We start from the raw sequence: 23,092 nt of genomic DNA on the forward strand, positions 1-23,092 counted from the left end.
CGGCGGGAGGGGCGCGGCGGCGGGAACAGCCGGGAGGCGGCGCCCGGGAGCGCGCGCCCCCCGCCCCCGCCCCCCGCCCGCTCCCCTGCCCGTCCCCTCCCCGCTCCGCCGCCGGCTCCGGTGCGATCCCCGGCCCCCGGTTCCGTGCTCCTGGCCCCCGCCATGGGAGCCTGAGCGCCCCCATCCCCCGGCCCCTGCCCCCGGGGCCCCGAGGGGGACAGGCAGCGGTGTGGGACGCAGAGGGGGTGGCCGGCACCGGAGCCCCCTCCGCGCCGCCCTCGCCCGCGCTGCCCGTCCGCGAGCGCGGAGTTCGCCGCGACCCGGAGCGCTGCGGATACAAAGGCGCCGGGCCGAGCCCACCGGCACTTCGCGGCGGCGGTGAGTGCCGGGCCGCGGGGGCGCGGGCAAAGTTTGCCAGAAAAAGAAAGGAGGACGAGAGACGGGAGAGGAGGACAATCGTGCGGGGGGCCAGAGGGTGCCCGGCCCCCGGGCGGGCGGGATGGCTTGTGGGGGAAGGGGGGGCGCGGGGCACCCCCCTTCCGGTCCGTTTCCCCACTGCAAGGCGGAGTGCCCCCCCCCCAACTTTGCGGAGGGCCAGGGGCTCGTGGGGAGGGGGCGGAGCCCGGGCCTGGAGAGCCAGGGACTTTCCTGGGCCCGGGGCTCCGGCGGGGGCCTTAATGATCCCGGGGGGGGGGGGGGGGGGAGCCGGTTGAAGCCGGAGACCGGGAGTGTGTGCTGGAGGTGGGGGGGGGGGGGGAGAGGCAGTGCGAGACACAGGAGCCCGGAGGTATCGGAAGGCGGGGGTGTTTAGGGGTGCAGACACACCTCAGGAGTGTGGGGAGGGACGGGGCAGGTATGCATTCCGGGTGTAATGTGGAGTCTGGGGACCGGCCGAGGAGAGTGGAGGGGGGTGTGTGTGCTGCTGAGGACGGGGCTGGCGGGCAGGGTACCCGGGCACCGTGGGTGGGGGCCCAGGGACAGGCGCCGGCATCCCTCTCCCCACTCATACTTACCCGTTTGGGGGGCTGGGGGCCCTGCATTAGTGAGTTTTAAAGCATTGGTGGAGGATCAGTGTGCGTGATTCTTTGTGTGTGTGTGTGTGTGTGTGTGTGTGTGTGTGTGTGCGCGTGTGTGCGCGCGCGCGCGCGCCGTGATGTGCTACGTGTTCCTGCAGGTGGGCCCCTGGGTTTGGAGGTGTAGGGGTTTTTCAGCGGCTGTGTGTGCACCCAGGGAGCGGCTGACCACGTATCTGCCGTGTGTTTGGATATGCATTTATGTGTACACTCCGGGGAAGGGCTGTGTGTCTGTGTGTGTGAACTGCGGAGGGGTTTCTGGGAAAGAAGGGTGTAGGTACTGAGGAGGGTGGGTGTGTAAGAGCTGAATGGGGCATACCTGGCTGGGTAGGTGTGTGTGCACCTGTGTGCCAGAAAGGGGGTGAGGGAATCTGTTCTCTTGGGTGTAACCTGTGTTGATGGTTAAGTACCAGCGTGTGGACCCGCCTTAGGCGGTGTGTGTGCTCCTGAGTGTGTGTTGGGGGTACTACCTCTTGCCTCTGCAGGCACATTTTCCTGGCAGAAAGCCCAAAGGGATGGCTGTATGGACGATTCTGAAGCTTCTTGGTTGGCTCTCCCTGGATTCAAAGGTAGCGCCTTAAGTATCTGAGACCTACAAGTGGGAGTGAGTGGGCCACCTTACGAGGTGCCCGCTTGGGTGGGGGGGGGGGTTTCTAGAAAAGGGTGTGTGTTGTGGGGAACAGAGAAGAGAGGTTCTGGTTGTAGTCCTACAGGAATCTTGAGGCCCTGGAGGAGTCGGGGAGGAAAATAAGAGGGACTTCCTCCCTCCCCATCCTAGCTTGGGTTCCAGTGTGTGGAGAGGCCACATTCTTGGCTTTCCCCGCCCAGGCTCAGCCCCCTCAGGCCAAGGTTCTCCCGGGAAAGCTGCCTTGGGGTCTTTGACTTCGGAGTGCACTAACTGCCCTGCCTCCAGGATTCTCCAGCTCCTGAGGAGTCGCGATTTCGGTCTGGGGTGGAGGCAAGAGGACGCAGCCTGCTGGAGGGATGAGACTGGTGTGGAACAGCCCAGGTCCCCGTCCCTGGGGTTGAGACGGTGGCATGGGAGCTCTGGGGAGGCTGGTGGGCAGGGGAGGGGGGTGCATTTTCAGGAGTTTCTGCAGGTGTGTGCGCGCGCCCGCCGTGTACGTATCCAGTAGATTCCCTTTTCCCTGGTGAGGAGCGTGGTTAGGGTGGAGCTGTGGGCTGGGGCCGGGGTTGGGGCTGAGGGTGAGGAATCGGGGCTGAGCCAGTGAGAGCTTGAATGTCCGCGTGTGGGGGAAAGGGTGGGCGCCCCTGGCAGGCTGTCCTGGTGTTTGGCGGGAGGTCACCACTGTCGGGGAAGGGGCTGTGTCCCTCCCCACAGAAGCAGGAGCTACCTCCTTTGCCCGTCCTCTCCCTTGTCCTTTCTCTTTCGGGGTGAAGGGAAGGGGCTGGCCTTCTTCTCCTCTTGAGGACGCACGCTTCTTCCTCCCATGTCCCTCCCAGACACGTTCCTCTTGCCGCCAGGGCTTAGGGCGAGACACCCGCTTTTAGGGGCTGAGGTTTCGACTGCACACGTTTCTCAGGGTCGCCGAGGAATTGGAATCGGAGTGCTTGAGTCCCTAGGGGGCATGTGCAACCGGGATGTTCCGTCTTTAGTCCCCAGGGCTCCCTGGCTTTCCTAGGACTCTGGGATGAGGGTGGTGGGAGTTAGGACACGTTGGGACTAGGGCTGGGGGCAGAGTGTGAAAGGCCTGATGCGTGAGGGCTTCAAGCCCGACACCTGTCTGACGGGCAGGGCTCCCAGGGTGAGTGAGGCACGTGAATCTAGGATGGGGGGTGGGGGGGCTCTGGCTCCGTGCACGCCTCCTGGCCCGCTCTTCCAAGGAGGAGGCACTGTGGTCAGAGAATGGACGATGCCATCTCGGGCCGTACTTCCAGTCTGGAACCAGTGGCCACATCGGCTCCTCCTGCCCCATTGTGTCGCTTCTGTCTGATTCGTCCAGGACAGGCCTCTCTCACGTGCCCCCTCTGCTCCTTCAGAGTCTAAGGAAGGGCCCCCTTTCCTGGACCTAGGGCAGGACAGATTTTTATCTGTTCATCTGGTTGCCAAGAGGCCCTTCCGGTTAGGGGGGGGGCGTGTACTTGGCTAAGAGGAGCTTTGGGGGGGAAGAGAGAGGAGCTCCGGGACTCCCCTCGTGTCCTCGGGGTTGTAGGGACTCCAGTCCTTGCCTAGTCTGCCCCCAACGGCTCCCCACACCCGACAGCACTGGTTGGAATTAGTATTTCACAGTGGCGTGACGTGGGGCAAGTTCTTGAACCGCATTCTTTAGCCTCTTGGGTGTCTTCAGACGGTGTCCTCCAACCCCAGATGGGACCTTCCTCGAGGAAGCCCAGGTTCGCCCAGTGGCCTCCTTCCTCGGGTTGCGGCTTGCTCTTAACGTCCTAGTTACGCCGCCTCCTAGTTCTGAGGCCTCAGACAGAAGAGAGAACTTTTTGAAGCCTCGCCCGTAAAGTGGAGTTAATAATACGCCCTGTCTCTTCGGTTTATGAGGACCGGGTGAAGTAATGTAGCGCGAGCCCTTCGCATGGTGCCCGGCCCAGAGGGAGCACTCAGTACATGTTAGCCGAGTGGTTCGGGTTCTGACGGAGGGGGTCGTGGGAGGCAGTTGTGGGTTGGGGAGGAGAGCGAGGCTTTGGTTCTCCTCTGGCAGACCCTGCTGGCTGCCAGGCGCTGTCTGAGCACAGGGGAGAGGGGATGAGGCGGCCTTTCGCAGGGGAGACGTGCCGGGACACGTCGGTTCACTGTAGCCCGGTGCGTGCTGTGTGGAGGTGTGTTTAGGAGGCCAACGGGGGCCTGGAGCAGGAGTGCTCGGCCCTGGGGTGGGTGTCAGGAAAGGCACCGGAGGAGACGTGCCCTGGGCTGGCCGGGGGTTTTGAAACTGAGGTGAAATTCACATCCCGTAAAATTACCATTTTCAATGTTTTTTTTGTTTTTTTTTTTTTAAGTGTCTTTATTTACTTCAAGAGAGAGAAAGTGTGCGTACCCAAGCGGGGGAGGGGCAGAGAGCGAGAGGGAGAGCGAGAATTCCAAGCGGGCTCCATGCCGGCCGTGCAGAGCCCGAATTGGGGCTCGATCCCACAAACCTTGACATCATGACGTGAGCCGAGATCAAGAGTGGGACACTTAGCCCACCGAGCCACCCAGGCGCTCCTAAAATTACCCTTGAAAAGATTTTTTTTAAATTTATTTTATTTTTTTTTTTACCGTTTATTTATTTTTGAGACAGAGCATGAGCAGGGGAGGGGCAGAGAGAGAGGGAGATACAGAATCTGAAGCAGGTTCCAGCTCGGAAGCTGTCAGCACAGAGCCCGACGTGGAGTTCGAACCCACGAACCGTGAGATCATGACCCGAGCCGAGATCAAGAGTTGGACAGTTAACCCACTGAGCCACCCAGGCGCCCCTAAAATTACCGTTTTAAAGTGAGCATTGGCGTTTAGTGCCTTCACAATGTTGTGCAACCGTGGCCTGTGAGAACCTTTTCCCTACCCCATCCCCCGCCCCTGGCAGCCACCAGTCTCTATTCTGTTTCTGTGGGTTTACCCATTCTGGATATTTCACGTAAATGAAATTTTACACAACGTAGGACCTTTTTATGTCTGTCTTTCTGCACTCGGCACAAGCGTCTCGAGGTTCCTCCACGTCGTAGCGGGTGCCAGAATTTCACCCTCTTTTTCATGGCTGAACCCTATTCCACTGTGTGGACGGACCTTTGCAGGATTCAGACTCTGAGCTAGGCAGACAGGGAGGGGACTGAGGAGGCTCTGCAGGTTCAGGCTGAGCGGGCCAGAAGGATCGGGGGTGTTGCTGAGCTGTGTGCAGCGTGGGGCTGTTGGATCTTGAAGTATGGGTGGGGATTTGTCCTCAGTTTCCCTGCCTGTAAAAGGAGGTCCTGTGAGGTTGGTGGGGATGGAGGTGATAAGGAGGAGGGAGGCTGGGCTACTCTTGCCTCTTGGTCTGGGTGGAGGATGGGACTTCATTTAACTCGCTCTTTCCTCCTCTCTCCTGGGCAGTTCCCTCCCGTAGCTGCCCTCATCCCTGTGGGTACCCCTTTCAACGTTACTGGGGCATCAACTTCCCCTCTCTCCGAAGTGACCTGAAAATTCTTCTCTCCCCCTCTCCGGGTTGGTAACTTGTTTGTGGGGAGGTTTTGGTAGCCAGGCGAGGGAGAAGCCCGGGAGAGACTCCCAGCTGAGACCCCACCCCCAGCAGCAGCCTTCCATTCTTTATTCTGCCTCCTGGCGATCTCCCCGGGCAGCCCCTCTTGTGATCTGGAGAGAAACGAGGTGGTCAGGGAAAATCTTTCCATCCCTGCCTCCACACTGCTTGGTACAGAGTAGGAGGCAGAGGCCTCGTCTGGTGGGGCCCTTTGGAAATGAGGTGTTGCTGTGCTGGTCTGATGCCCCTGGCGAGGCTGGTAATTACAGACATGACAGCTGGGAACGGGTTTGGGAGAAGCAGGCTTGGAATCGGCAGAGCCCAGGATCCCCTGGTAATCGGTGGTGGGGCGGTGAGTGGGGAGAAGCTTGGGGGCTGGGGGCGGGGCGGCAGGCTTGGGGTCCCCCTGCCACTGCACACACAGCGCCCTGGTGTTGGAGCCCAGGCCCTGCCTTAGTAGGTGTGGAAGGAGGGATGGGTAGGGAGGGATAGGGGGATCCGAGACCACACCCCACCCCCACCCCAGCCCAGCCCAGGAAAGAGGCAAGAGAATGGGGAGAGGGGTTCTGGCTGCCCCAGGCTGTGGTGGAAATTAGGGCGGGGTCATCATCTGGGGTCTGGGGCCGGCGCTGCAGCCAGAGGGGCTGGGTGGGGTCTTCTCACAATGAGGTCATGGGAACAGGAAGTAGGACGACTGGATGTGCAGCCTCTAAAGGACAAAGAGGGAGGAGGTAACGTTTTATTGAGCATCTTTTACGTCCCCCGACTCCATGATACTCTGTATATGTTATTTTGTTGAAAACTCTTAACAGAAGTAGGCACCATTACTCCATTTTACAGGCACGAAAACTGAGGTTTAGAGAAGGGAAGCAGCTCACCTTGGATAGCATAGCTCCCCAGAGGCTGTGCCTGGCCCACCTGCCCGCATTGCCCCTCCATTTTCCAAAATGCTCCCTCCGCCTTCCCCTGCTTCCTTCCAGTTGAATCGGATTTGCTCATCACCTTTGGTCTTGAACTTGAATAATTCCCCCTATCTCCTGAAGGGCGCACAGGGAGTCTCCAGGTCAGCCTGAGTAGAGAGGTCTACCTCGGAGGGTGGGGCTGGGTGGAGTCCCCTGGAGGAATGGGTCTCCTGGGAGGAGGACCTGATTGTCCCCAGCCTGGGGCAGGGCTAGGGCCTGGGGCAGAACCTCTCCAGGGGCTGGCCTCTTCCTCCGGGGGAGCGGGGGAGCGGGTGTTGGGGGGTCCGGCCACTCCCAGCCCATGGGGGTCTTGTTTGTGATTGGGAGGGGCCTGGCCCTCATTGTCTGCAGAGTTTTCCAGCAACCCCCCCACAACATCCCTGGACCCCCACTCTCCCCAGAGAGAGTGCACTGTTTGTGTGCGAGGCTGGGGGAGGGGCCTCTGGCTTCTTAGGGGAGGTGGGGGTTGGAGGAGAACAGGTGCTGAGCCCCAGGTGTGAACGCAGGAACTAAAAAACAACCAAGTGTGAACAGGGGACACTTGTTTTGTCCCTTGGCTTTCCTCCAGGAGTGGGGGTGGGAGATGTAGGGGCTGGAGGCTGCCTGGGACCCCTTAGAAGAATGAAAACCTCAGGTGCTGAGAGTGGCACGATGGTGGGGGTCGGTAGGTACGTGGGCCTTTCAGCTGGCCCGGTCTCCGGTTCTCCTGCGTGAGAGCTGGTCACTGCCAGTTCCGGCCCCGCCCCCCAAAGCACGAGAAGGTTTCCAGGCTGGGGAGACCCAAGCCTGCCGCAGGCACCCTTAGGCCCACCCTGCTGCCCGTGTCCCCACCTCCCAGCTCCCCTACCACACGTGAGCCCAAGGTCGCTCCCTCCCCAAGCGGCTGCTTTCCACCTCCTCCTCCTTGGCAGGGGCCGGTGTACAGGCTCAGAAGGTCTCCCGGAGGCAGGGTCACTTGGGGCCTGCCTAGGACAGTAGGACCGTGAAGGGGGAGGCATTTTTGTTTTCCTGGAGGGCGGGGGGGGGGGGGCACGGGGTAGGCGGGAACTGACCCGCGGGTCCACGCAGCCTGCCTGCTCGCCCCCCGGGGTCCCCCTTCTCCTGTCCCTGAGACAACTCGAGGTGCCTGCTTTCCTCCTTGGCTCTCCCGCAGCTCACCTGGTGGGCAGGTAGGGGCCAGCCCTGTGCCCCAGCCGACGGAGGAAGGAGCTCAGAGTGGGTGGTAATTGTGGGGCCCGCCCACTGGTGCAAATTAAACATCGAGGCATCTCGAAGCCGTGGTGACCCTCTCACCAGCCTAGCATCCTGTCTCCCCTCCGGCCCCCATCTGGGACAGATGCCAAAGAGATTACTCACCCCTTCTGCCGTATACCCTCCCCCCTGCCCAGTGTTCCCTTCTCGACTGGCTGCGAATGGGTCTGGGGGTGGCCGGGGACTGAGGAGCTGTGGTGTGGGTGCATGTGTGTGCACTGGGGTACGGTGTGTTGGGGGAGACACTTGGCGAGCTGCGGGGGGTGGGGTGGGGGTGCCAGAGAGAAAGCGAGCAGGTCTCTACAGAACCTGCCTGGCTGGGGCGGGTGGAGCTGGGTGGGGCAGGCGGGAGCCGGTCCAGGTTTCAGAGGGGGATAGGAGTGTGGGTGTGCGTGAGTGTGTGTCTCAGGGTGTCTGTGGCTATCAGAGGGTACCCGCATCGCCCCCTCTTAGATGGAGGCAGTTGAGGAGGTGGAGGAGAAGGGCTTGGCCCTGGCTCCCCCAGCTCCCTTCTAGCTAGAACGCAAGCTCAGGTATCCTGGCTGGGAGCCCGGCGTGGGGGCGCTCCTTGCTCTGGGGTCTGGGGGTGAGCAGCTGCTCTGGAAACATCCTCGCCTGGGCGGCCCAAGCACAGCCGTCCCTGCTTCCCAGCCTAGTGAGGGGAAGGACCCTGCCCCGGCCCCTGCCCCGGGGCTCTCGGGATGGTGAGTTCCTGTCTGGGGCTGTCCTGGGAGAGTGCCCGGTAAGCAGGGCGGGGGCTCCCGGGCTCCCCAAACCGGCCCTTTCCTCTCCCTCGGGCCCCTTGAGATCCAGCTGGCTTTGGCCTCACCCAAGGACACTGGGGCCTTTTTCAGGGCACAGGAGTGAGGGTGGGGGCGACTCTCCAATCCCATTTTTGGTCTAGGGCCTGGGGCTGGTTCTGGCCTGCTCTGTGTGCCCTAGTTCTCTTTGTGGTGGGGAAACGCAGTGTGGCCTCTGGGATGGACGGCTTGTCCAGGGCCTAAGGCCGGATGGGACCGATGAGGGAAGGGAGGGAGCGAGCGAGGGAGCGTCAGAGCCTCAGTTGCTGGGGGAGGGGTGCGGCAGAAACCACCCCTTGGAGGGGAAGGGGCTCTGGTCTCCACTGTCTTGGCCCGGGCCTGTCTAGTCGTCCCCTGTCACTGGTGAGAAGAGAGGCTGGGGCAGGGATCTGTGCCACTTGTCCCCATCCTGGCTACCCCAAGGACTGGGACTTTCCTAGAGGAACCCCGTCTCTCTCTGAGAGGCAAACGCCTCAAAGCTAAAGCATTAGTAAGTTCTTTTCTCCTTTCTCTTTTTTTTCTTTTCTCATTTTTCTTTTCCTTCTCTTCTTTCTTTCTCTCTTTCTCTTTCTTTTCTTTCTTTCTTTCTTTCTTTCTTTCTTTCTTTCTTTCTTTCTTTCTTTCTTTCCTTCTTTCCTTCTTCCAATTTATTTATTTTGAGAGAGAATGAGGGAGGGAGGGAGAGAGAATGAGTAGGGGAGGGGCAGAGAGAGAGAGAGAGAGAGAGAGAGAGAGAGAGAGAGAATCCCAAGCAGGCCCTGCGCTGTCAGCACAGAGCCCGACACAGGGCTCGGGGCTCGATCTCACGAAACTGTGAGATCAGTGTGTGCTTTCCTCCTGGAGGGGGAGGGGAAAGGGAGCTTAGGGATCGTGTGGGCACAGTCAGAGGTTCTGGCACCTTCCGGTCCTCCGCGGGTACCAGGTGAGGTGTCTGCATTTGCTCTCATGGACGCCTCCCGCCCCCACTGGTGACCATCAGGGCCTGGATGGAGACTATCGTGGCAGAAAGAAAAGGCCTCCAGTCTGAACGATGGTTGTGACTTTGGGTGTCCGCCCTGCCTCCCAGCAGTCTGATGATGAGGTGGCAGCCTGCTCTGTCTTTCCGGCTAGTTACCTAGTTCTTTGGATACTGGGCTGGAGGGGGTGGGGGGGTGGGACACCTGGTGCCTCCCGGGAGGTGGCCAGCCGCACCGTGAGCGGAATGCACATTCATACCCTTGGACTGTGGTGGGGAAGCCGGGGACCCTGGGCGGGGGGCGCTCACGTGGCCACACCTGTCTGGGTTGATTGGGGAGGTGGAAGGCAGGTGCAGTGAGATCCAGGCTCTCGAGTAGGAATCACAGACCATTAATGGGCCAGTGTCTGTAGACGTCTTGTCCTACAAGGGTCTGAAGACGAGATGGTGCCCGACCTCTTGCGTCCAGACAGGACCGGCCTTCCCTCGTCCTGGGCTGAGAAGAGGAAGGCTGTGTGTTCAACGAGTGGGCCGGTCACAGCTCTGTCGTGGCAGCCAGAGGCAAGCTCTTGGCATCTTGTCTTCCCATCCACTTCCCCCGCCGCGGGATGATCCAGCCCAAGTGCCTTCTGCTGCACAGCTGGCCTGCAGCCCTGTCTTCCAGAGACCCGAGGAAGAACGGGTGGCCTTTCTAGGCACATGTTTGGGTCCTGTCCCCTCCCCACCTTTTCTTTTCTGGCTGAGTCACTGCAGCTCCCAGAGTGCCTTCCTCCGGCCCCACCCTCACCTCTGCCCTGCCTCTTTTCCCCATCCCAGGCCCGAAGGAGCTGGGACTGGGGGGCCGGGTGGCCCTGGTCCAGAGAGCCGGCAAAGGAGGCACTGATCTTAGCCACCTGCTGGCTGCCCGTCGGTCCTCAGCACCTGCCCACAGAGGCCCGTTCTCTGTCCGGTGCCTTGTCCACCTGGGCTGCTCCTCCGAGTGGGGCAAAGGGAAGGGTCCAGTCTCAGTGTGCATTTTGGTCAACACCAGCCTCCCCCCCTGTAACCGCCCCCCTGCACCCGCAAGGCCTTGTTCCCTTGCCTGTTGCCAGGTTCTGACTGTATTTTTTCCAGAGGCCTCCGATTGTTTCCTGAAGAAACCTGATCCCAGAACTCAGACAAAAGCTGGGGCTGCCAGAGGAGAAACCCCATTCTCTCCCCCTCTGCCCTAGCCCCCCCCACCTCCGCTACCTTCACAACCTCCCTCGCTTTGGATGCTGGGTACGGGTTCCAGGACCCGGCTGCCATCACCTAGGCAACAGGGGGCTTTGGTTGCCATGGCGATCAATGTGGGAGAAGCTGGGCAGCCGGGACAAAAGCCCCCACATTCCCCCCCACCCCTCCCCCCAATCCCCTTGGGATGGTACTGAGACACATTCCATTAATTTTATTTCTGAAAGGCCTTTTGGGGGGAGAAGGGTCTTGTTTTTGTGACAGTCACTCTTCCCTCCCTCTCTCTCTCTGGCCTCCTTTTAACCCCAGATAATCCATGGTTGGTTTGAGCAGGGGACTGAGTGTGTGTGTCGCATGGGGACACATCCCCTTCCACGGCCTCCCACGTGCAAACCAGGGCCCTCACGGTCCACCTCTGCCATTTCCACTTGTTGGTCTGATCCAGGGCTCCCCTCCCCCCACCCCCTTCCCTGGGAACGCCGCCCACCCTGGAGACCCTCTAGACCCCTGATTCCTGAGCTGATTAAACAAGGGGGAACTTCTGCCCTTGTCTTCGCTTGCCTCCCATCCCCCTCGCCCCCAGCCTCTCCAGATTCGGGTTAGCTTCCTGGCACCTTGAGGGGTCAGCAGGCAAGGGGCTCAGAAACTGGGTTCATTTTAGTCCCTCTGTTTGGTGGGGGAGGCACCTAACGTTTGGGGCACCTTGAGTTGGGTTGGAAGGGGTGGGTAAAGCAGGGTTTACGCTGGGTCTTGAATAAGCGGTGGGTGAAGGGGGGGGGTTGACACTGGGAGGAAGGTGGGGGCTCCAGGCCGAGCAGCTCCGAACAAAGGGTTGGGAGGGGCTGGCACCCTTCTCTGGTTTGAAATTTATCTATAGGGGAAACACAATGGCATCAGCTTCCCTCCTGAGTGTGTTTGAAGTGGTTCTGGTCAGGACTGTGTGTGTGTGTGCGTGTGACTTCTTTATTTAGTAGTACAAACAGCAGGATTTATTTATACCACCTCTTCCCTAAATCGCAGAGGAAGTGTCTGGGGATTGGAGTATGGGCGACCCTGGAGCCACAGCATATTAATTCCTTAACTAATTACAAGCTGAGCAGTTTATAAAAGCGCTTCTTTCACCCCCCGGGGTCCTCACAGCAGCCTCATCGAGTACGTGTCGTTACTTTCCTATTTTACCGATGAGCCTACCAGGCTGCAAAGCACAGAGAAGTGAAGTAACTTGCCTGTGGTCACAGAGCTGGTTGGTGGGAGAGTCAGGTTTTGAATGCAGAGCCTTGATGCAAATTCCGGGCTCTTTTTGTGCTTGAGGCTGAGGAGGTGGAGAGTCCTGGTTCCGGTGCCTCTGTCTAGACCCCATCAAGGGCAGTTCTGACCCCCTTTACATCCCCCCCCCCCCCCCCCCCCCCGCGCTGCAGCCCACTTGCTCTCTCGAACCTCCTGGTGGGGACTAGATTAGGGCTGGGACTAGATTAGGGCTGCGCCCAGCCAGAGAGATGCGTGTGAGGTGTTGGGAGACTGTGTCGAGACCTAAACCAGTAGAAGGGTCCTCAGGAGCCGGGGTGGAGGGGGGCGATGTGTGATTTGCAGACAGGGTGCTGAATGGGGGCCCTGTTCACGGCAAAGGTATTTCGAGCGGGTTAGGGTTGGGTTCACGTGTCATGGCTGTGTCCCCTCGGTGTATCTCCGTCCCACACTGGCCTTGACGTGGGGCTGTTGACAAACATCGCCAGGCCACGGCGGTGCCTCTCGAGAGCTGGTGGCGGCGGAAGGAATGGACGTAGTATTGATGTCACCGCCCTGCAGTCACGACAGGACCCCGAGAGTCAGAGGGGCAGGTCCATCCACGGGGTGGGCGTCAGTTCTTGGCCGTGTGCGCACCGGACGGTGGTGGACAGAAATATGTCTCAGCCGTCTTTCCTACTCTCTAGTTGTTGATAGTTGAGTTTAGTTGGGGAAAAGTTAGCAACTACACAGAAGCAAACCCCTTTCAGTTCCCCTCATAATTGAGTTTTGGGTACCAGGTGACCCAGTCAGTTTTATTTCTGCCTCCAAACACAAGAGCCAGCTCTTCTGGCCTCCCCCACCCCTGGCCTCCCTCCTCCTTTGGCCTCCCTCCTCCTCTGGCTGTCCTCCCCCTCTGGCCTTGCCTTGTCTGCCCCTTTGCCTGCTCTTCCCTACTGGGATCCCCAGGAACCCTCTTATTTATTCCTGTCCCTAGGTGACCCTATCCATGCCCGTGACCTCGCTCACCTCCAGCTCAGACTCTCCTGAGTCTGGCTCCTCTGAAACCCTGCTGCTCACCTGACCTGTCTCCTGGCCGTGACCTTAGCCCGCTGGGAATGGAGCTCACTGCCTCCCTCCCCAGACTTGCCTCCTCCCCTGCCTTCCTCTCTTGCTCAGGCCAGGGATCCCGGGCGCTCCCCTCCCCTCAGCCAGACCTCAGCGGGCCCTGTTGATCCTACCACCACCGCGTCTCGCACCGGCTGTTTGTCACCTCCTCCAGGGCCGCTCGCTGCCTCCGGCCGCCTTAGTAGCTTCCTTCCTTGTGTTCCCGTGTCTGCTCGCCCCTCCCCCAGTCCCCGCCTGCACAGCTAAAATCCTTCGCGGGCTTCCTGTGGTCGTCGTCCTTGTGCTTGGGGGAAACACGAGCTCTGCACCTGGCCCCTGGCCGCCTCCAGCCATCATCTTCGTCGGCTCCCGCTGCCCTGGCCTTTTCTGGTTCCTGGAATCCACCAAGCTCCTTGCTGCCCTCCGTCTCCCCAGGGCGGTTTCCTGCCTTTGTCACCTCTCTGCCTGGCTAGGTGCTGTTCTCCCTCAGGCTCAGGTGTCGTTTTCTCAGAGAGACTTTCTAGAACCGCTCAGTGCAAAGTCGCAGCCCCCGGCGCTGCCTCTCCTGGTTTTCCGCCCTGTTCCTGCCATCACTCCTGCAGTTAGCCATTCATACTCCAGTTTACTTGTTCAGCGTGCCTGTGCCCCGCCAGCCTGGAGACCCGGGGTCGGGTCCCCCGCTGTCCTCCCCCCCCCCCCACCACTCCCCGGGGCCTCGCAGGGCGCATGGTGCACAGAGGTGCCCGAGAGCGAGCTGATGGCCCGGCAAGGGAGGCTGGGAAACGCGCGCGTGCCTTGGTGGAGGTGGGCCCGAGGGCAAGATGCCAGGTTGGCTGTTAGTTGGTGGTGGGTGGGCTCTGAGGGCCCAGCAGGATGCGGCTGAGGGTCGGGAAGCGGGGAGGAAGAAGAGCTCATTCTCTGCAGAGGTAGAAGGTGAACGGACTGAATACACACGCTGCCCCTGGGGACACGCACAGCCAGGAAGGCTCCCCAGCGCATGGCCCATTTCAGCACTTCGGGCCTTCGGAGAACGATTTCCGCGGTCTTCTCCTCCCTGCTCCCCCCGCCCACGTTATCATAGTTTCCATCCCTCACCCCGCTCCCCTGGTGTGCATGAACACACACACACACACACACACACACACTCCGTGGAGCAGCCAGCCTGACCCGGCCTGTAACTCCGGGTACGTTTGACGTAGGCTCTGGCTAGATTGGGACAAGAGAAACGGCTGTGAGCAGCCCCTCCCCCCGTGGGCCCTTTCAGAAGTCACGAGTGGGGGGAAGATGAGGGGGAAAGAGAGGCCTGGACAGAGGCCAGCTGCTTTGTGCTCTGTGCGGTCTCCGTCGGTCCAGCCCGTCCGCCTGGCCAGAACCTGCCGTCTCTGAGCCACGGCTTTCCTGGCCGAGAACAAGGAGAGGGTTGCCCTGGTTCTCCGCTCCGGGGGGTCCCGGGCTGGGTCATTCCTTGCGGCCTCTGCTGCCCGTCCGCCCTGCGCCCCGAGCCGCTGGCACAGCCTCGGGGTGCGCTTTCTGGGAGGCAGGGCAGGAGGAACCGGGCCCACTGGACGGAGCGGGAACCGGGGCGGACTGGTCTGGGGCAGCGGCTGGGCCAGTACAGCTTCCTGCGGCAGCCGCTCTTCGGGACTGGTCACCTCTCTGCCCTGAGCCCACGGGAGCTGCCGCTTCTCCTGACCGACGGCTTCCTCTTCTCAGGCGCGTCGCTTGATTTTCTCTGAGACAAGCCCACCCGTCCAGCAAAATAGAGTCCCTCAGGGTGACGGTTGATTTCCTGAAGGTGCCCCTTGGCCTGAAGAAGCCGGTGCTGAAGGAGGTGGCTGTGGGGCCCCCCAAAAGGCCCCAGCCTGTGGCCCTGGAGCGCTACAAGGCCCGGCGTTCGGACGCCATGGACACTGAGTCCCAGTACTCGGGCTATTCCTACAAGTCGGGCCACTCCCGCAGCTCCCGCAAGCACAGGTGGGCAGACGTGGGGGCGACACGGGTGGCGGAGGGTCAGGGGGGTGGGGGGAGAGGTGGCCGTGCACAGGGGTGGTGGTGGGGTAGTGGTTGCTGAGAAGACGACCCAGGTCCCCCCTCTGACCTGTGCCCCCGGCCGCCTGCTGCAGGGACCCGCCGGGACCGACACCGCTCTAAGAGCCGAGATGGGAGCCGCGGCGACAAGTCGGTGACGATCCAGGCCCCAGGGGAGCCCCTGCTGGACAACGAGTCCACGCGAGGGGATGAGCGGGTGAGCATCGGGGGGCGTGGGGGCCAGGCCAGGTGTTTTCAGGCCGATCCATGAACCTGGAGGTCCGTCAGAGGGGAAAGGGCCTGGAACCCTGGTCTCTTCGGGCAGTGGCCCTATCAGGGAGGGCATCTCGTGTCACAAGTCCTGTGCTTGGGGTCCCAAAGGAGGACCTGTTTCAGTAGAAGTGAGGGAATTTAGTAGAGATCCCTTTGGAAGCCGCAGCCCCTTCCTCCTTTTCTCAGAGAGCTAGGGTGACCTGGGCTGTCCAATGGGAGTTGCCTGGTTCCTCTGAGCTGAGGCCCGCCGGTCAGATGGGCTGGGAACCTGGGGCAGGAGGGGGCGGTGGGTGCGGCCTAGGGGGGGGGGGGCGTGGGCAGCCCTGAGTTTTCCTGGAGCCTCAGGCAGGGGCTCTGCCGCGCCCTCTGGTGTCAGGCTGCAGAACTGCACCGTCTGGGTCTGGAGCTGGAAGCAGGTGTGGGAGGAGTCGGTGGAGAAAGGGGAGGTGAGAAGGGGGGCCACCGGAAGGACGCTGGTCACTCGGGGCGGGTGAGCAGGTTGCTCCTGCTCTAAGCTCTGTGGCCCTCTGTGCTCACCTAGTAGGAAGGCCAGCAGGCAGACCTCCGTGCTGGATTAGGGCAGGGGCAGGATTTGGGGTGACTCTGAAGGCACCTCCCACTCTTCCTTCCCCGGGACCATCTCTGGCTGGAGACTCCCAGCTCCTCTTCCCTCACAAGAAAGCTCTGTGACCGACCCGGGGACTTCCTGGGTCTTGGGAGCAGATGAGTACCTGGGGGAAATAGCCCCCCTCCCTCTTTCCCAATCCCGTCTTCTCCCTGAGACCTGGCGCCCTGAGTTCTCGAAGGGACCGCGAGACACGGTCAGCTCAGCCGCGGTGGGGGAGAGGGCAGGCAGTGTGTCTGGAGGTCACCCTAGGGTGAGGAGTAGACCTTGAGTTGAAAGTGGTCGGTACACCCACTTTGTACCATCAGATCAGGCTCCTCTGTCCTTGGGAGAGGAGATTCGTCAACCCCCTGATCGCTGACCCTGCCGGGCATCTCCTACACTCCCCGTCCCGTGTCTAAGCCCTGTGACTCCGTATCCCCGGGCCGTCTAGGAGTGAAGGGTGTGGGCGCTGATGGCCACTGGTGGTCTTGGGGCCCTTCTGTGGGAGGGTGGCCAGCGTCTGCAGAGATAGCTCCAGTGGACCAGACTCAGGACACTTGGGGACCTTGGCCTGTCTACGCCCTTGCCTCCAGGAACAGGCGGCCACTGTGCTGTGGGCATTCAGATGGCAGGGCTAGCGGGGCAGACCCGAGACCCAGAGTGGCCCTGAGTCTGCCCATCTCCCATGCCATGCACCGATCACCTGCCTTCCTCCCCGCTCCCTGCGTCCTCCGCCCTTCACCGCACTGCTTGTTTCGGGTCACTCCCTGAATCAGACACCTTGAGTGGCTCTCGATGTCGGGAGGATAGGCTCTCAGTGGTCAGCCTGGCCTGTCCAGACCCCACGGGCTGCCCCCGGCTCTGCTCCTGCACGCGGACCCTGCTCACTCAGTCTGCTGGCTGCCTCAGTTCACACTAACATTTCATGTTCCAGGGATTCACGGGGGGCTTGTCAAAATGCAGATTCTGGTTTAGTCCATGCGGGGTGGGGCCTGAGACTCTGCAGTTCTGAGAAGCTCCCGGGAGATGTCTACACTGCTGGTCCCCAGGCCCTGTTTTCAGTAAACAGGCCTTAGGGACTGTTTAGTTCAGTGATTCTCAATTTTGGATGAACGTTAAAATCATCTGTTTTTTAAGAGAGGGTTGACGTCCTCCTGGGCGGGATCTGGGCATTGGTGTTCTTTCCCAGGCTCCCTAATGTGTGCAAGGAGGGCCCAGCCTCAGATGGGCCAGCCCCGAGGAGGCCAAGCCTGGGCACACAGTGGAGCTCACTAAATACTTTGGTGGTTGCATATGGGCTGACTGCCCTCTCTCCTCTCTCTTGCTCTGCTGTCCCCCTCTCCCCTCCCCCTTCCTTTCTCCCACCCCTCCCCCCTCCCCTCCCCCCTCCTCTCCCCTCCCCCTCCCCCTTCCCTCCCTTCTCCTTTCCTCCCCCTCCCCTTCCCTTCCCCCTCCCCTTCTCCCTTACTCCCTCCCCCTCCCTTCCCCTCCCCTTCTCCCTTCCTCCCTCCCCCTCCCTTCCCCCTCCCCTTCTCCCTTCCTCCCCCCTCCCCCTCCCTTCCCCTCCCTTCCCTTCTCCTGCCCCTCCTCCTCCCCTCTCCCCTCCCTTCCTGCTTCCCCTCCCCTCCCCCTTCTCCCTTCCTCCTCCCCCTCCCTTCCCCCACCTCTCCCCTCCCGCTTCTCTTCCCCTCCCCTCCCCCTTCCCCCTCCCCCTTCCTTCCCCCACCCCCTCTCGTCTCCCCTCCCCCCTCCCTTCCCGCTTCTCCTCCCCCTCCCCCCTCCCCCTCCCCCCTCCCCCCTCGTCCTGCCGTAGGATGACAACTGGGGGGAGACGACCACTGTAGTGACGGGCACCTCAGAGCACAGCATCTCCCACGATGACCTCACGCGCATCGCCAAGGACATGGAGGACAGCGTCCCGCTGGACTGCTCCCGGCACCTGGGCGTGGCGGCGGGGGCCACGCTGGCGCTGCTCTCTTTCCTCACGCCGCTGGCTTTCCTGCTGCTGCCCCCGCTGCTGTGGCGGGAGGAGCTGGAGCCGTGCGGGACGGCCTGCGAGGGCCTCTTCATCTCCGTGGCCTTCAAGCTGCTCATCCTGCTGCTGGGCAGCTGGGCGCTCTTCCTCCGCCGGCCCAAGGCCTCGCTGCCGCGCGTGTTCGTGCTGCGCGCGCTGCTCATGGTGCTGGTCTTCCTGCTCGTCGTCTCCTACTGGCTCTTCTACGGGGTGCGCATCCTGGACGCCCGCGAGCGCAGCTACCAGGGCGTGGTGCAGTTCGCCGTGTCGCTGGTGGACGCCCTGCTCTTCGTGCACTACCTGGCGGTGGTCCTGCTGGAGCTGCGCCAGCTGCAGCCCCAGTTCACGCTCAAGGTCGTGCGCTCCACCGACGGCGCCAGCCGCTTCTACAACGTGGGCCACCTCAGGTGCGGCGACGGGCCGGGGGTGGGGGGAGGCCGAGTGGGGAGCAGGTGGGGAGGTGGGGCCGGCCGGAGGGCCGAGGGCTCTGCCTGCGGTAGGTTTCCGACAGGGTCCTGGGGCTGGAGGGGCTGGGAGTCGGGAGCGGGGAGACAGCAGAGGAACGTTTGGTCATCAGGGACCTCACAGAGGGCTGGACCGAGGGGCAGAAAGGCGTGGGGCACGGACGGGGCTTGGGGGATCGCTTTGGAGCCCTCCCTGGAGGCGCCGCCTCTGTGAGCTCTTGAGTGGGTGGTCACGGAGATGAGCTGGCCAGAGGAGGGACCCCCGGAGGAAAGGTGCCGCGAGAGTTCCTCTGCCCGCCCCCACCCTGCCCCAGGCCTTACAGAATATCAGGGGCACTTCCTGGTCCCGTAGGGAATCTTGGGGGACTTGGAGGGGGTGAGGTGACCGTTTGCTGGAGACCCAGGCCCAATGCCCTCTCTCCCCTGGGCTTCAGCACCGCAGGGGACTAGCGGGCCCAGCCCTGGGGAAGGCTTGGGAGCCTGGTAAGTAGACCTCAGGCCCTGAGCCAGGCTTCCTGGAAGCAGCCTGTCCCTGTCCTGTGTCCTTTCCCACCCTGCCAACCTGCCCTGATGTCTCCCTCCCCCCGGCACCCCTTGTCTGTCCCTTCTCCCTCCCCCCCCTCCCCCCGCCCTCTCCCCCACAGCATCCAGCGTGTGGCCGTGTGGATCCTGGAGAAGTATTACCATGACTTCCCCGTCTACAACCCTGCCCTCCTCAACCTGCCCAAGTCCGTCCTGGCCAAGAAAGTGTCTGGCTTCAAGGTGTATTCCCTCGGAGAGGGTGAGCGGCCCTGCTCCCCTGCCCTCCCGTCTGCTCCCCGTTTCCTTCTCAGACTCTTCCCCGCTTCCCCAGCCCCTTTGTTCTGTCATTTCCCTTGGCTCCAGGTGGCTGGTGTTAGCTGCTGATGCTACTTGCTGTCCCTTTATGCCGTGGTGTGTCCCCCCCAATCTGACTTCTCTGCGTCTGCTCACCAGCCCTGGCCCCGAGCCCTCAGCTCTCTGACCTCCAGGTCCTCCGGCACCAGGAGGCACGTGTGCAGGACCCGTGCCCTCCAGGGCCCTCTCTGTCGCTTTCCGGGGGGGACCTCTCCCAGTCGTGGCCAGGAGGGTCGGGAACGGGAGGCATCGCAGCGGGCGGGCACAGCCTCTGGACCGGTCAGGTGGCTGCGCCCTGACTTCCCGGGCTGGGGAGCGAGCGTGCTGTGACGCGACCATCCCTGTCTCTCCCGCTCCCGTGCAGAAAACAGCACCAACAACTCCACAGGGCAGTCGCGGGCTGTGATCGCGGCGGCCGCCCGGCGGCGGGACAACAGTCACAATGAATACTACTACGAGGAGGCAGAGCACGAGCGGAGGGTGCGCAAGCGGAGGGCCAGGTGGGTCCCTGGGCCAGGACAGGCTGCCCCGGGGCCTGCCGGGTGTGAACAGGCCGGGCAGAGCCAGGCCAGGGCGTTCTGCGGCTGCGGGGAACGCGTGAGCAATCGCGACGGGGTGCGCTGGGTTCCTAACGAGTTCCCGTCAGCTGAGCGCTGTCCCACAGCACACGCTTCTCAGCTCACGGTCGCGGGGGTCAGACACAGCCGTCAGGCACGGCTTAGCTGGGCCCCGCGCTCAGTGTCACAGGCTGAAATCAAGACGACTCCCGTCTGAGCCGGGGTCCTCTTCCAAGCTCCTCGGTCACGGTGGAATCAGTCCCTTGTCATCTGGCCTCGGCGGCAGCCGGGGTGCTGCGGTTTGCTTTTTCCGGCCACAACGGGTCTCCCCGAGTTCTGTACCGCCTGGAGAACACTGCGCTTTGAAGGGTCTCATGCAGTGAGAGCGGGCTGGCCAGGGTCACCTCCTTGTTTATAACGACCAGGACAGCCGACTCGACACTTTAATTACGTCTGCAGAACGTACGGAGACAGCAGAGAGAGTAGCCGGGACGATGGGAATCTGGTAGGGTGAACGAACGGGCCACCTGTGAATTCTCCCTGCCACAGGGGAGTAAGTAAGGCCCAGTAAACGAGGTGAGCCTTGCCTGCAGCAGCAGGGACGGAGGCTGGATCGGACCTCCTCCCCGTGGATCTCGTAGGCCTGCTCGGCTGTTGGTGCCTTTTTACCTGCAACAGATGAGGTTCTAGTACAGATCTTGGTACATCTTTTTTAACTTTGTTTATTTTGAGAGAGAGAGAGAGAGGGAGAGAGAGAGTGAGAGCAAGCAGGGGAGGGGCAGAGAGAGGGAGAGGGAGAATCCCAAGCAGGCTCCTCACTGCTAGCGCAGAGTCTGACTTGGGGCTCGAACCCGCGATCCGTGAGATCACGACCTGAGCCAAAACCAAGAGTCAGACGCTTAACTGACTGAGCCACGCAGGGTCCCGTATCTTGGTACGTTCTTAGGTACTGTCCTCTCTTTTTCCTGTTCACGCTGTAATGTAAACTTGTCATACCTGAAAGGTCTTCGCTGCTGCCAGGTCCCACCGTGGTCTGGTGGGATTTCCAGGGGGCCTCAAATAGCAGAGGGCCCCAGGATTTGACCCTCGGCCCCTCCTCCCACACGGTCTCCAGGCTTCAAGGGAGGAAGTTATCCCTTACCTGTTCTGACATGAGGCTGGTGTCCCTGCCGTCGATGGGAGATCAGCAACCCCATTTGTCTGCCGTTCGGCGTGTCTCCAGCTGTCTCAGAAATGGTCCTGGTGGGAAGGAACCCAGAGGTGGCACCCCCCCCTTCACCTTTTGCCCCAACCAGGCTTTTGGATCTCCTGTGTTGCCAGTGCGGTTCTTGGCCCGTGGCCGATGTCTCCCTCCCCTGTTACCTTGGTTGTAACCAGTAAAAGACTTCTCCCTTGGTTTTCAAAAGGAGCTTTACTGAGAGACCCTCGGAGCAAGCGCGTGAATAACCAGAGAGGCCGAAGCGGGACATGTTCCACGTGTTTACTTAGTCCCGAGTACGCCCCCTCCCCGCTCCTTGAAGTTCCTGGGGTCCTGGCTTTCCGGACGTTGTGTGCTTTTAACGAAAATTGACTTCTTTTTCGTGCTTCCCCCTTAACGCCCTCCTCGAGACTCGCCCACGTTGTCTCTGTGTCCCTCCTGTCGCTGCCTAGTGGTTCACAGATGACTCCCCGCCCCTAACCGGCATCTGGGTTATAGGCCTTCCTTTTTTTTATCCTGTTTTGACGGCTGAGTAGTACTGTCTGAACATGTGAGTTGTCTGACGCCCAGCAGGTGTCCCGGTCCCTGGGGCCCTGTGTGTTCACCTCTGGCATTTTGCTGTCATGTTGCTTGTGTGCCCGCCCCCCAGACAGATGTTGACGTTGCCCGTGCTTGAGTAGAAGGCTGTTCTCTGGATGTAGTTGCGTTCTGCTGGTTTGGCACCCGGGGAAGGGTGACTTGGGGGTCTCGTGGAGGAAGGCATCAGGAAGGCACGTGCCACCCTGTCCCAGAGTACGGTTCTTGGCTGTGTCTGGGTTGGACGCTGGGGTCCCCGCGCCAGGCTCACTGAGCTCTACAGCTGTTTCCTGCCCCCACCCCCGCCCCGCATCTGTGCACATGCACCCCCCCCCCACGCACACATGCACACGGCCCCCCTGAGCCCAGCCCTTGGCTCCAGGTGGGTTTGTGGTGCTTCTGGTGGCAGGGAGGGGCACAGCCTCGCCCAGGCGGCTGGAGCAGGGGGGTGGGGGCTGAAGGAGGGGGAGGGGCGGTTGGTCCAGGCTCCCCCTGTCCCCCAGGCTTGTGGTGGCGGTGGAGGAGGCCTTCACTCACATTAAGCGGCTGCAGGAGGAGGAGCAGAAGAACCCCAGGGAGGTGATGGACCCCCGGGAGGCCGCCCAGGCCATCTTCGCCTCCATGGCCCGTGCCATGCAGAAGTATCTACGGACCACCAAGCAGCAGCCGTACCACAGCATGGAGAGCATTCTCCAGCACCTGGAGTTCTGCATCACGCACGACATGACACCCAAGGTAGGCCCCCCACCGTCCCCCTGCCCGCCCCCCCCGCCCCCGGGTCCCCCCCCCCGCCACCGACAGCAGCCTGCCTCGCCCCTGTGCTCTCACCACATCCCAGCCCCCACCCCCCCAGGTCTCTTCTCTTACCCCTGGCCCTGTCCCTCCCGCCTCGTTCCCAGCTGGTGAGGAGAAGGGACAGTTTCTCCTGGGGAATAGGCTGTGGCCTGATTCCCGTCTCCGAGGTGGCAGCACCCGACATCCCCCCTTCACCCTGTGACCTCCAGCTGTGCTCTTTTCAAGCCATGACCCTCCCTCGGCTTTATCGTCAGCCTCCTAGAGTGGCGTCCCCAGCCACCCTTGGTGAACAGGGTGACCGCGTCCACGAGAGCTGGATGCAGGGGCAGGAAAAATGAGGAGGCCTCACGGTCCTAGCCCCGTGCAGGGAAAGTGCGGGGACGCCGGTCCTGACCCTGCGGTGTCCCCGTCACCTCTGTGGGCTCCCGCTGCCCTGTGCTTAGAACCAGGGTCCAGAGCAGATGAGCTCGGCGCCTTTCCGCTCGAACGTTCTAGAGCGCGTGGAAGCAGAGCGAGCCGGGGAACGTCGAGGGTGGCGGCGGGGGGAGGGGGGGAGAGGTGACCACGCAGCCCCCCGCCCCTCCTCAGGCCTTCCTGGAGCGGTACCTGGCGGCCGGACCCACCATCCAGTACCACAAGGAGCGCTGGCTGGCCAAACAGTGGACACTGGTGAGCGAGGAGCCTGTGACCAGCGGGCTCAAGGACGGCATCGTTTTCCTCTTGAAGCGCCATGACTTCAGCCTGGTGGTGAGCACCAAGAAGGTCCCGTTCTTCAAACTCTCCGAGGAGTTTGTGGATCCCAAGTCGCACAAGTTTGTCATGAGGCTGCAATCTGAGACGTCGGTGTGACTGAGCAGCGGCAGGGGTGACGCCAGGGCTCCCGCGGGTCGGGGAGAGCTTGGCTCTCGCCTCCTGCCGCCCTGCCTCCTCCCGCTCCCTTTT

The 23,092-nt window shown here is 61.9% G+C and overlaps 1 protein-coding gene across 1 annotated transcript; it reads left to right on the top strand.

Annotated features, from left to right (window-relative positions):
* The first annotated feature begins 88 nt into the window (after positions 1–88).
* VANGL2 (VANGL planar cell polarity protein 2) lies at positions 89–23,092 on the top strand. Its single transcript, XM_053908915.1, has 8 exons — positions 89–378; positions 14,476–14,738; positions 14,889–15,007; positions 17,484–18,091; positions 18,793–18,929; positions 19,389–19,524; positions 21,859–22,090; positions 22,739–23,092. Exons 2-8 carry the CDS (start codon positions 14,666–14,668, stop codon positions 22,997–22,999), a joined length of 1,566 nt encoding a protein of 521 aa, XP_053764890.1. The 5' UTR covers positions 89–378; positions 14,476–14,665; the 3' UTR covers positions 23,000–23,092.

The sequence above is a fragment of the Panthera pardus genome, unplaced genomic scaffold (assembly GCF_024362965.1).
Source record: "Panthera pardus isolate Hobbes unplaced genomic scaffold, ASM2436296v1 HiC_scaffold_21, whole genome shotgun sequence".
In the NCBI taxonomy this organism is placed as follows: Eukaryota; Metazoa; Chordata; class Mammalia; order Carnivora; family Felidae; genus Panthera; species Panthera pardus.